Source organism: Brachyhypopomus gauderio, chromosome 5 (genome assembly GCF_052324685.1).
Source record: "Brachyhypopomus gauderio isolate BG-103 chromosome 5, BGAUD_0.2, whole genome shotgun sequence".
In the NCBI taxonomy this organism is placed as follows: Eukaryota; Metazoa; Chordata; class Actinopteri; order Gymnotiformes; family Hypopomidae; genus Brachyhypopomus; species Brachyhypopomus gauderio.
Genome location: NC_135215.1, coordinates 8962705 through 8974195, shown reverse-complemented (window position 1 = coordinate 8974195; position 11491 = coordinate 8962705). Strand labels below are relative to the sequence as shown.

General features: G+C 45.1%; 1 protein-coding gene across 1 annotated transcript; it reads right to left on the bottom strand.

Moving 5' to 3' along the window:
- Positions 1-122: 122 nt before the first annotated feature.
- On the bottom strand, positions 123-8619 carry dnai7 (dynein axonemal intermediate chain 7). Its single transcript, XM_077004509.1, is given in 15 exon segments — positions 123-478; positions 692-805; positions 945-1103; positions 1412-1626; positions 1968-2151; positions 2265-2428; positions 2905-3257; positions 3804-3907; positions 5363-5497; positions 6345-6482; positions 6751-6855; positions 7005-7096; positions 7476-7563; positions 7983-8096; positions 8605-8619. Coding segments are annotated over 14 exon segments (2130 nt in total). The 5' UTR covers positions 7986-8096; positions 8605-8619; the 3' UTR covers positions 123-202.
- Between the last annotated feature and the right edge of the window lie 2872 nt (positions 8620-11491).

Here is an 11491-nt window from a genome sequence, read left to right as displayed (position 1 = left end):
TAAAGCGCTGTTGCGTCAGCAGAAACATCAAGTCCTGATTCTTCTGCATCCGCTCCCATTGGTCTGCAACTGTTCAAACTGCACATTCTGGCAGAGACACTTTCTACACTTGAATCAGTGTGTGATGACAAATTAGTCAATTTTATTATTAAAGAATTGGCATTATTATGGGTCTAATATACATCAGAGCACGTGTCTGATCTTAGGAGAAAGTAAGCAGCCGTGTGGAAGATAACAGCCTCTGCACTGTGTCGGTGTAGAGGGGGTGGGCGTGGCTAACTCTGCCCCACCCCTCAGCACTCATGGTGTCTTTCAGCATGTGTAAGAAAGTGGAGTGGAACTCGCTCCCCTCTGCCAGGTCTGCGGAGAACACGGGGCTGCTTTCTGTCATCTTCAGACGATGACTTCTTTGGGCACCCAAGAGATACAGAGACCACGCCTTGGTTGGCACAGGCCCCGCCTCCAGAAGCTCACATACCTGGCACAGGTTAGACAGGTTTCTTTAACCACAGCGATCCACATATAATTCACTTATTATCCATTCACATCATTCATTCACAGCCCACCCATTTTTATGTCTAATAGTTTTTTTCCCATTATGTCTGGAATGGTGAATGTTTGGCTGCCTGAGCTGGTTCATATCTAGGTGTGTGTGCTGTGGGGGAGGAGTCAGGGGGAGGAGTCAGGGCACCTGTAGGACGAGATGATGCTGCTCACACTGTGCGTTCCACCGGCTCCGAGAGAAGGCGAAGGCAGACGACACCAGCGCCATCTGCTCATACGCCGCATGCTCTATCAGAGGCTCCTACAGGAAGGCAGGTACAGCGAACTGCCCTTTACTGTGTATAGTGTCAACATTTCATTGCTGAAAGTGCTACTGCTGTTTGACCCCCTTTCTGATGTAGTCCAATCAAAAGCACCCATAGCCCCATCACAGTCCTTACCTTTGCATTGACGTCGACATACTTTTCCGAGTACTCGTTAACAAATATGTTGATTCCGGACCGCCTCATAGCTGCCTGTAGAGCGGACAGGGTCATCGGTCTGCCCAGTATAGGGGTGAGTTCACGGGCCTGCTCCATCTGAAGCATGCACTGGTTTCCCTGAAAGACAAACACGGCCCAGTCCAAAATGTCAGCACAGTCACAGGCTTGGTGCACATACTGTCCAGAAAGACACTGTTATGTGATGACGACACCACTCACTGTGAAGAACGCGTTTCCTGAATTAGGAGTCACCCTAATATGTAACAATTTAAAAAGCTAGTTGTGTCTTTTGTGTCACGTTCATTGCTGAACTATTAGCATGGTTAACATGGTGGAGGAAGGGCTTGTGCGCAGTGATGGTGGTAGTCGTCAGTCTCCTGCAGGGTGTGGTCTGGGACAAGCCCGTGTCTCTGACCCAGACTTGCCTCGACGGTGATGCTGACTTGGGTGTGTGCCGTGGTGATGGTGAGCAGGGCGGAGTCCTGGCCCAGCGGACGCAGCTCCCAGGACCGGAAGGGCATGTTGAGGTGAGTCTCCTGGAGCAGCGTGAAGGCGGAGAAGGAGGCCGTGTTGAAGGAGAGGCTGCGGTCCTGGCGCTGGTAGCACGGCTCACTAATGCAGTCGGTCCTCCAGCGCCGCCCTGCAGGCACGGCAGAGCGTGTGGACGCGAGTGAGCGATTTACACCCAGCAGAGAACAGTTATTCACGTTCATGTGGTCTGTAGTGGTTCCTCAAAAAGCTGACAAAATATTAACTTTTGTTTAGAAGTTCATGCACTACCATAACTTGAGTGAACTGCTCAAAGAGTAGTAAACTTTAAAAGCAGCAGTTTAAAAGAGGAGTGCTGATTGTGTATTGTGTGTGTATACTATTTAGACACTGGAGCAGGCAGGAGAATGAGGAAAAAAATATATATAAATTTTTCCCTCATTCTCCTGCCTGTTCCAGTGTCTAACTATCCAGTTTATATCGATCAGTTACCAACAGGGTCCCAACGTGCCACTTGTGGCTCCTCCAGGAAGATCACAGAATCAGGCAGGCGAACACTGACCCCTATAGGTGGGGAGGAGTGTGTGCTGCTTTCCTTCAGATTCCCTGTAACAGAGCTGTGGACCTGAGATTGCTCTGAGGGGTAGGGGAAAACCTGGAGGCCTGTGTCTATTAACTGGGAAGATGGCACACACACACACACACACACACACACACACACACAAAACAAATCCAGATTTCTTCATTTGTCCATAGAGGGCGTTCTTTCTGATGATGTGTTATGTTTACCTCTCTCATCTCCCAGCCGTTGACTCTGTGAGACTGCGGGGGAAGGTAGAATGCGTCGCAGTAGAAGACTCCGCCCAGGGGCGTGTACTGCTGCAGATTCACTACATGGACATCGGTGGTGTCAGTCATTGGCTCTGCTGCAGTGGGCCCTGAGTCAGGCTCATCTGGTGAGTATTAGGGGTTTCATGTTTTAGCCAACGCCACACTCAGAGCTGTCCAAGAGGGATCACTTCCATCAAAACATATCACTCAGCACTAAAAGCCAGAAAAATCCCTGTATACAAGGATGACATTCTCAGTAGTCAAAACCCATGTATTTCTAAGAATACAAACCATACCCTAAGACATCTAATGAAAGGAAAGTGTGGTTCATTGCCAGAATACCCTCCCCAATGTCAATGTTTTTCTAATCTGGCTAATACACTATGAGTATGGGGAGCAGAAGAGAGGACTCCAACCTGCTCCGCCTCCAGGAAAGGTCAGCCCTGCCACCACGGTCTCTGTCTGACCCTCTCTCCCCTGCTCCTGCACACACACACACACACACACACACACACACACACACACACACACACACACACACACACACACACACACACACACACACACACACACACAACCACCAAAATGGTGTCAGTACCAACACAGCTCCCCAGGGGACAAATCTACACACCCACCTTCTTTCTTTTGGGCCTGAGAGACTGAACATTGTCCTCTTGCTGTAGTCTCTGTGTCTCATCCCCCTGTTCCCCCGTGTGTCCTCCCTCCGTCCCCTCAGGGGTCCGAGCCAGGGGAGTCACTGTGCCCAACTCCTCCTCCACCCTCTCCACCCTCTCCACCTCAGGTCTCCTCCCACGGGTTTGTGCCCGGCGGCTGAGGTCGGACAGGTGGTCGTAATGTGTGTGCAGGATCCGCACGCCAATGTCACTCAAGGCCAGTTGTCTGGGCAACTCAAAGCCTAGCCCCACCTCCTTAAACTGATAACCTTTAACCCTGCAGTGTAAGAGCAGACATAGGGACATGTACACGTACTTTATTTTAGTACAGTTCCAACAAATCCATGTTATCTGTGGTTTAAATTGAGTTAACAGGAACAAACAAATGCTTTTTTGACATTATGCCCATTTTAAATTCATAGGCATTAATGTGGAGCTGGTCCTACAGGCATTCATATGGAGTTGGTCCCTGTTTTAGCTTAATGTAAATGTATGCAAATTAACCCAGAAGAGCATTTGTGAGGTCAGACACTGATGTTGGACAAGAGGGCCTGTAACAGTGAACAGTGTGTGACAGTGATCTTATAATGACCCATTATTTCACAAATGTGTGCAAAGCCAGTCTGTGTGGCTAGGCTAGGCACTTGATTGTGTACACCTGTGGCAATGGGACTGAACAAAATACCTGAATTCAATAATTAAGAGGTGTGTCCCAATACTTTTGTCCATAGGGTGTTTATAATATTAAAAAAATACTTTGGAGGAAAGCAGGGAAGGGGTGCGGGCAAATATTTGTGCCATATAGATGTGGGGATCCACCAACCTGGGGTTTTTGTTGAGGTTAGCCCACAAGCACAGAGTGACATTGTCATCTTGCACTACTGTCTGCATGTTTCCTGTCTCAATGTCAGACTGTTCATTGGCCAACTGAAATGAGAGGACCAACCATAGCACCAAGGCATCACTGTAAATGTCACCGTTTACCTGCTCTGACAGTGTTTATCTCAGTTCTAACACTGTTTACCTCAGCTCTGATAGTGTTTATCTCAGTTCTAACACCGTTTACCTCAGCTCTGATAGTGTTTATCTCAGTTCTAACAGTTTACCTCAGCTCTGAGTGTTTATCTCAGTTCTAACACTGTTTACCTCAGCTCTGAGTGTTTATCTCAGTTCTAACACTGTCTACCTCAGCTCTGACAGTGTTTATCTCAGTTCTAACACTCTTTACCTCAGCTCTGATAGTGTTTATCTCAGTTCTAACACAGTTTACCTCAGCTCTGATAGTGTTTATCTCAGTTCTAACACTGTTTACCTCAGCTCTGATAGTGTTTATCTCAGTTCTAACACTGTTTACCTCAGCTCTGATAGTGTTTATCTCAGTTCTAACACTGTTTACCTCAGCTCTGAGTGTTTATCTCAGTTCTAACACTGTCTACCTCAGCTCTGACAGTGTTTATCTCAGTTCTAACACTCTTTACCTCAGCTCTGATAGTGTTTATCTCAGTTCTAACACTGTCTACCTCAGCTCTGACAGTGTTTATCTCAGTTCTAACAATGTTTACCTCAGCTCTGACAGTGTTTATCTCAGTTCTAACACTGTCTACCTCAGCTCTGACAGTGTTTATCTCAGTTCTAACACTCTTTACCTCAGCTCTGATAGTGTTTATCTCAGTTCTAACACTGTCTACCTCAGCTCTGACAGTGTTTATCTCAGTTCTAACAATGTTTACCTCAGCTCTGACAGTGTTTATCTCAGTTCTAACACTGTCTACCTCAGCTCTGACAGTGTTTATCTCAGTTCTAACACTCTTTACCTCAGCTCTGATAGTGTTTATCTCAGTTCTAACACTGTCTACCTCAGCTCTGACAGTGTTTCTCAGTTCTAACACTGTCTACCTCAGCTCTGACAGTGTTTATCTGAGTTCTAACACTGTTTACCTCAGCTCTGACAGTGTTTATCTCAGTTCTAACAATGTTTACCTCAGCTCTGAGTGTTTCTCAGTTCTAACACTGTCTACCTCAGCTCTGACAGTGTTTATCTCAGTTCTAACTCTTTCCCTCAGCTCTAATAGTGTTTATCTAAGTTCTAACACTGTTTACCTCAGCTCTGAGTGTTTACCTCAGTTCTAACACTGTCTACCTCAGCTGACAGTGTTTATCTCAGTTCTAACACTGTTTACCTCAGCTCTGAGTGTTTGTCTCAGTTCTAACAATGTTTACCTCAGCTCTGAGTGTTTATCTCAGTTCTAACACTGTTTAGCTCATCCCAAATGCTTTATCATTCAACTCTGACATTTTGTACCTCAGCTCTGACACTGCAAAACTGTATGTTCAGACCTAGTGATGGACTCTAAAGAGTCCACAGTGTTTGTGATTTAGTACCTTCAGGATCTCCTCACTGGCCTGCAGCAGTTTGTCATGGACGAGACTCTGTAAAGTCACAACTGTGTCCTGATACAGGAGGGCAACAGAGGGTATAGGCTCCTCCCTCAAAAGAAGATCCAGTTCATCTATCAGCTAAGCAGGGAACATCCACAGGTGAGTTTAAGGGACCACAAGAGCCTTTCATTACTGTCCAATGGCTTTGTTTCATGGCAAACAGATTACTGATAGCCTTGCAAACGTATTCAACCACCTTAAAAGTAGTCAGATTTGTCTGGATTGCAAATAACATATAGATTGTTCCAGACAATTTTTCTGTTACAAACAATTATGCTCTGAAATTCAGAATGCATTATTTGTCAATATAAATAAATCAAGCAAATATTCAAGACTATTACTTGGTAGAACCACGTTTTGCTGCGATAACATGGGAATATTTTTAGAAAATGTTCATTTTGTTATGAATAACAGGTAAAAGGGGCTCATTGTAAGTCATCTGTGTAAACCTGGAGTTTCCATGGAACAGAGGTTGAATACTTAGTTATACAATACTTGTTATGCAATACTTATACAGTTATACAGTTGAATACTGCATGTTGCAGCCATTTCTGTTAGAAAATATGTTCTTACAGAAAACCAATATCACTGTAACTAAATTCTGAGGATCAGTCTTATAAAATAAATGTGATACAGCACAAAATATCAAAGGTCATTTGTAATTTATCTTTTAAAGGGGTTGAATACTAATGCAAAGAATTGTAACTGGATCGCAGAAAATTAGATCTGCAGTCCGTACACATAGACTATACAACTTGAAGAATTACTTCAAAATACTGAATGATGCTAAAAATGTATGAAAACTAGGGGCTGCGTATCACTATGCAAATACATCTGATGGTGCTTGGAGACGCCTCTGGCTTTCACTGGCCAGTTAGCGCCTTTGGTAGCTGCATTTCCAGAGATAAACCCCAGGACTACTTGCCCTGAGAGCCATTGCACAGTGCTGCAGGAGTGGCTGTATCTGGACCTCCGGGTCTTCCTTCCACAGACTGATGAAGGCATTGATCTCCGGTTGCACTGCAGGGTTTGGACTTCCATCACACAGCAGGTACCGATCCCACTGCCAAGACCCGAGTGCTCATTAACCATCTCAGTGTGAAAGTGGTAAGCTGGGAATATCTCACATCATAACGAACATGAACTTGACATGCATGGTCCCAGTAAAAAAGACATAACATTACATTATGCTTTAGATCTATAATCTGACAATGAACCGTTTATCAAACTAACGGGTCCAGCTAGGACCTGCGTATATCTGGAACCACAGTAGTTCCATTTACCGTAATGTGCAGTATGGCAGTTTGTTCTCAGTCACATGAAACCAGTACCTTGGCATTCTCCCTGCGTGTAGCTTCCCAAGCATTAACTGCAGTCTGGTTCTCCTCCAGTAGGTAGCGCAGTTCATTCAGCTCATCCTCCCGCCGCTCCCTGTCCTGTTAGTCAGGCACAGTCACCCACAGTAATTCAGGCCACGTGTCCATGCGCACAACACATTGATAGCTTAGCTCCTCCGAGTCATTCTGTGACCACTAATGCAGACAAAATGAGTGGACCTAGAACCTCTAACAGAACATGAAATGACCTTCTGCTCAAGCTTCTCACGTTCCTCCTCTTCTTTCTGCTCTCTTTCCAGTCTTTCTTTCTCCTCTCGTTCAGCAATGAGGCGAGCTTCCTCTGCCAGGGGTGGGGTGGGGTGTGGTGTGTTGGGGTGGGGTGTGTTGGGGTGGGGTGTGTTGGGGTGTGGTGTGGTGGGGTGGGGTATGGTGTGTTGGGGTGTGGTGTGGTGGGGTGTGTTGGGGTGGGGTGTGGTGTGTTGGGGTGGGGTGTGGTGTGGTGGGGTGTGGTGTGTTGGGGTGGGGTGTGGTGTGGGATGGTGGGGTGTGGTGTGTTGGGGTGGGGTGTGTTGGGGGGTGGTGGGGTGGGGTGGGGTGTGGTGTGGTGGGGTGGGGTGTGGTGTGTTGGGGTGGGGTGGGGGTGAAGGGGCAAATGACTGACATTACATCCACGTCAAACAAGAGGCAGTGAAGTGACACAGAATGCTGTGTAGTCATACCTTCCTCTTTAAGTGCTGTCTCATCTTCATCGGTTTGTGGCTTCTCTTTCTTAACCTTTCCTGGCTTTGCCCTTTTCTTCTTGGCAGACTTTGTCCAAGTAAATCAATGTGAGAGGTGTTTTCGAAAAGGACAGACAAGAAGATTGTGAAAAATGTACACTGCCTGATCACAGCAGGAAACCAGCTGAATTAGGTATGAACAATATAACCCCTGACCTATCTCGACCTCTAGATAACCAGCCTTTTTTCCAAATATCCCTCATACATTTGTGTCCTACTGTGGCTGATTATGAAATACATGAAAGAAAGGTTAGCAGGCTAGCTAGTTAGCTAAGGTAACCCAGATAACGCCATGAGTTAGCTTAGCTAGGTAGTGTTTGTTTTAGCTGGTGAGAAATCATTTTACTCATTTTACTCCGAAGATTATTGAGTATATCAAAAGCATCAGTATGCAGTAGCCTTAAATAACATTTTTAATAATAACCAATAAACTAGCTAGCTACTTACCATCCTCGCGACTACTGAAACCACACTACCGGGCGCCTAAATTGCCATGGGAACGGTCAACGAACTCGCTCAGCTGCCTCCACTTTGCGCTGTCGGCGCCTTCCGCAGTACCTGCTACACACACAAGATGGCGCTGTTTGACAATCAATAGTGAGCTAGCGAGCAGCCCGTGCGTGCAAAAATAATTGCAAAAAAATAGTGATCATTTTAACGGGCCTCTTTTGATATGTCTGTCACCGGTTGTAACATATATTTACTGTAACTGTTTTTACGTTACACCCTAAAATGTAACGCCTACCTTATTTTTAAAGCATTACGCTGTGACACAAAATTGTTAAGTTACTGCATTGAAATTTGTGGCAGTAATATTTAAAAAATATATGCCATTGTATTGTATGTTGCAGAACATGTCCTATATTTGGCATTTTATCACTTTTTAGGCTTTAAAACGTTAGCCCTCTAGGCTTTAAAACGTTAGCCCTCTGGGCTTTAAAACGTAACACAATCTAAAAGTTGCAAAGAGCCTTTACAAGTCTACTGTTAGCTGACTCAGGTGTTCTCCAAATTGGTGACATAACAGCCTGGATCTAAAATGAAAACCCTTGCTAAGAATCGCGCTTACTCTGCAGTGCCGATTCTAATGCTAATAGCTTGGTCTGCATCGATAGCCTATAGACGAATACTGATGTTTGAAGACCAGGATCAATGCACGTCTCCGAGCGGGACTAATCAAATATCACTGCACTACCCAAATGAAAAAAAGCCTTGTGTTCAATTGCACTTTTTAATCTGTATGTGTGAATGACGAGTGTAACGGCTAAGGTGTCTTTGTCGTTACAAGCCTAAAGTTTAATTCTACGTTAACGTCGGAAGGTGCAGTTGTCAGTTTATCGGCGAGATGCTAGCAGATATTTGGATTAATGTAATGCATGTTTGTTTACTGTATCTAATTAAATTCAATAAAGTACTTGAAAGACCCAAAGCCACATAATCAACAATTTCCCAAGTTCTGCGCTCGCGCCTAGAGAAAAGGAGAGCTGCGCGAGGCGTGATTGGGCGCAGCGGCTGGGAACACGTCACGTTCCTACAGCAGCAGCCCAGCAGCAGTTTATTGATTTATACGGGGCCGTAATTGCTTCCGCGTGCTCTGGACGACTCCCCCGTAATTGAGGGCTGGCAGCGCGTCGCTCCCTGGACACTGTGGATGCCAGGCAGCGGGCAGAGAGGAGCACCCCGCCCACTCACATCGTGGCAGCCAGGGGGGAGAGGAAGCCCGTTTCCACTCGTCTTCAATACACGAACTCCGCTTCAAAGGTTTTTTTAATGACTACGCTTAATACCTGATCCAACGATTCAAATTGTGCTCACCGTAAATAGAGTCCAGCAGGCAGTGATATTGGGATAATCTGTGTAATGTTAATCCCCCCTTACTTGTCATTTTTGGATTAGCAAATGTTTCTACGAACCCATGACCTGTTGATACAGCAACCAAAATTAATTGGACACTGAATAGTTCATGTTGGGTGAAGCTAAGATAGTGGTAAAGGTTTTTGCCTGCTGTTCTGTTCTGTTTCTGCACAGCTCCAAGTGGACTGCACGGGCTTGTGCTATGTGATGGAGTATCTATAGATTAACAAATGTATGCCACACTTGACTAAAAACGGGATTCAACTTCGTAGCTCTTGGCTAATATCAAGTCCTCTTACACCAAGATTAAGCTCAGAAACGCAGAGTAAGAACCTACGGTACATGACAGAACATATAAAGAATTCCAGATCCTTGGGTGACAACTTCATTAATGTGTTAATGCTACAGTTATGTAGCACACTACTGACATACAGAGACACTCCTGATCAGAACTACTGACATACAGAGACACTCCTGATCAAGACTACTGACATACAGAGACGCTCCTGATCAGGACTACTGACATACAGAGACGCTCCTGATCAGGACTACTGACATACAGAGACACTCCTGATCAGGACTACTGACATACAGAGACACTCCTGATCAGGACTACTGACATACAGAAACACTCCTGATCAGGACTACTGACATACAGAGACACTCCTGATCAGGACTACTGACATACAGAGACACTCCTGATCAGGACTACTGACATACAGAGACACTCCTGATCAGGACTACTGACATACAGAAACACTCCTGATCAGGACTACTGACATACAGAAACACTCCTGATCAGGACTACTGACATACAGAGACACTCCTGATCAGGACTACTGACATACAGAGACACTCCTGATCAGGACTACTGACATACAGAGACACTCAGGTTGGTTCTTTGCAGTGCAGTGCAGGTGCACACCTTAGCATGATGGTGCAAGCTGGCACCTCCCATCTCATTATTACTACTGGGTAACGTTTTGTGATTCTCTGTTGCATTTGCACACTCCACCAATCATGTTAGCTTCATCCTACACAAATGGAAATAAGAGTTATTTAATTTACTTTCATATTTGAAGCAGTTACAGAGAATTGATCATCATCTGTCTATGTGACAGCAGACACTGCCATATTTGTTAGCAATTCATTTGGTCTTTGTTTATCTATGAGCTGTTTTTATTATTGAGGCTTTTATTCAGTGTACTAAATGAGCATTTACTAAATACCAAAATCCACAAACTGTTTCGCTAGACCTTAGAGGTTCAGCTCCAAACTGGCTGCACAGGCTCTGTAACAAGGCTTTCAAACATTTAACACTAGGCGATTAATCAGAATGGGATCCACACTCTGCCTTTGTGTTTCTTATGTAAATCTTCCACCACGGATAATGAGTTTCCAGTAAGGGTTCATTAAGATGAATCAGACTTACTTTAGCCTTTTTCTAATGTGGAAAGCTAGCATGATCATCAATCAATCAATGTGAACAAACAAAGCCCATCCAGTAACTGCATATGCCCCGCCCACTTCAATCTGAACACACCTAGAGAGGATGATGCTTGGGACACACACACAACACAGTCACAAATAGGTGCTGAAACACACACACACACTTTAAGTATCCTATTCATCAGGTTTTAACAGGAAGCTTTGTCCCCTACAGTTATTAATGGAGGGTGAAATGACATGATAAGAAGTGAGTTTTGTTTATCATGGTAATCAACTCAGTGTTATTGTGACTATTATGGGCGTTGTAAAACTACACTGGTGTTGCAGACTGGAAGAACTGAGTGGTTTATGATAATTGTCTGCTTGTTTATCCCCCAAACAGTACAGCATGCGTTGTGTATATTACAGGAGTTCAGAGTCTTGTTGTGTCTGTATAATGTCACAGTGGAGATATGGCAACCCTGAACTAAGCGCATAACGTCTGCTTTACCCTGAGTGGCCTGAGCCATCCAGCCAGACGGACGACACGGACACTTCTCCTCTCCTCTCTGGGTTCCGGAGTGAAAACAAGACTTTCTCCTGGTCACTGGGTTCACGGAGGCCGGCGGATTGGCACAGTGACAGCGACACTGAGAGCTACGCGTTAGAGCACA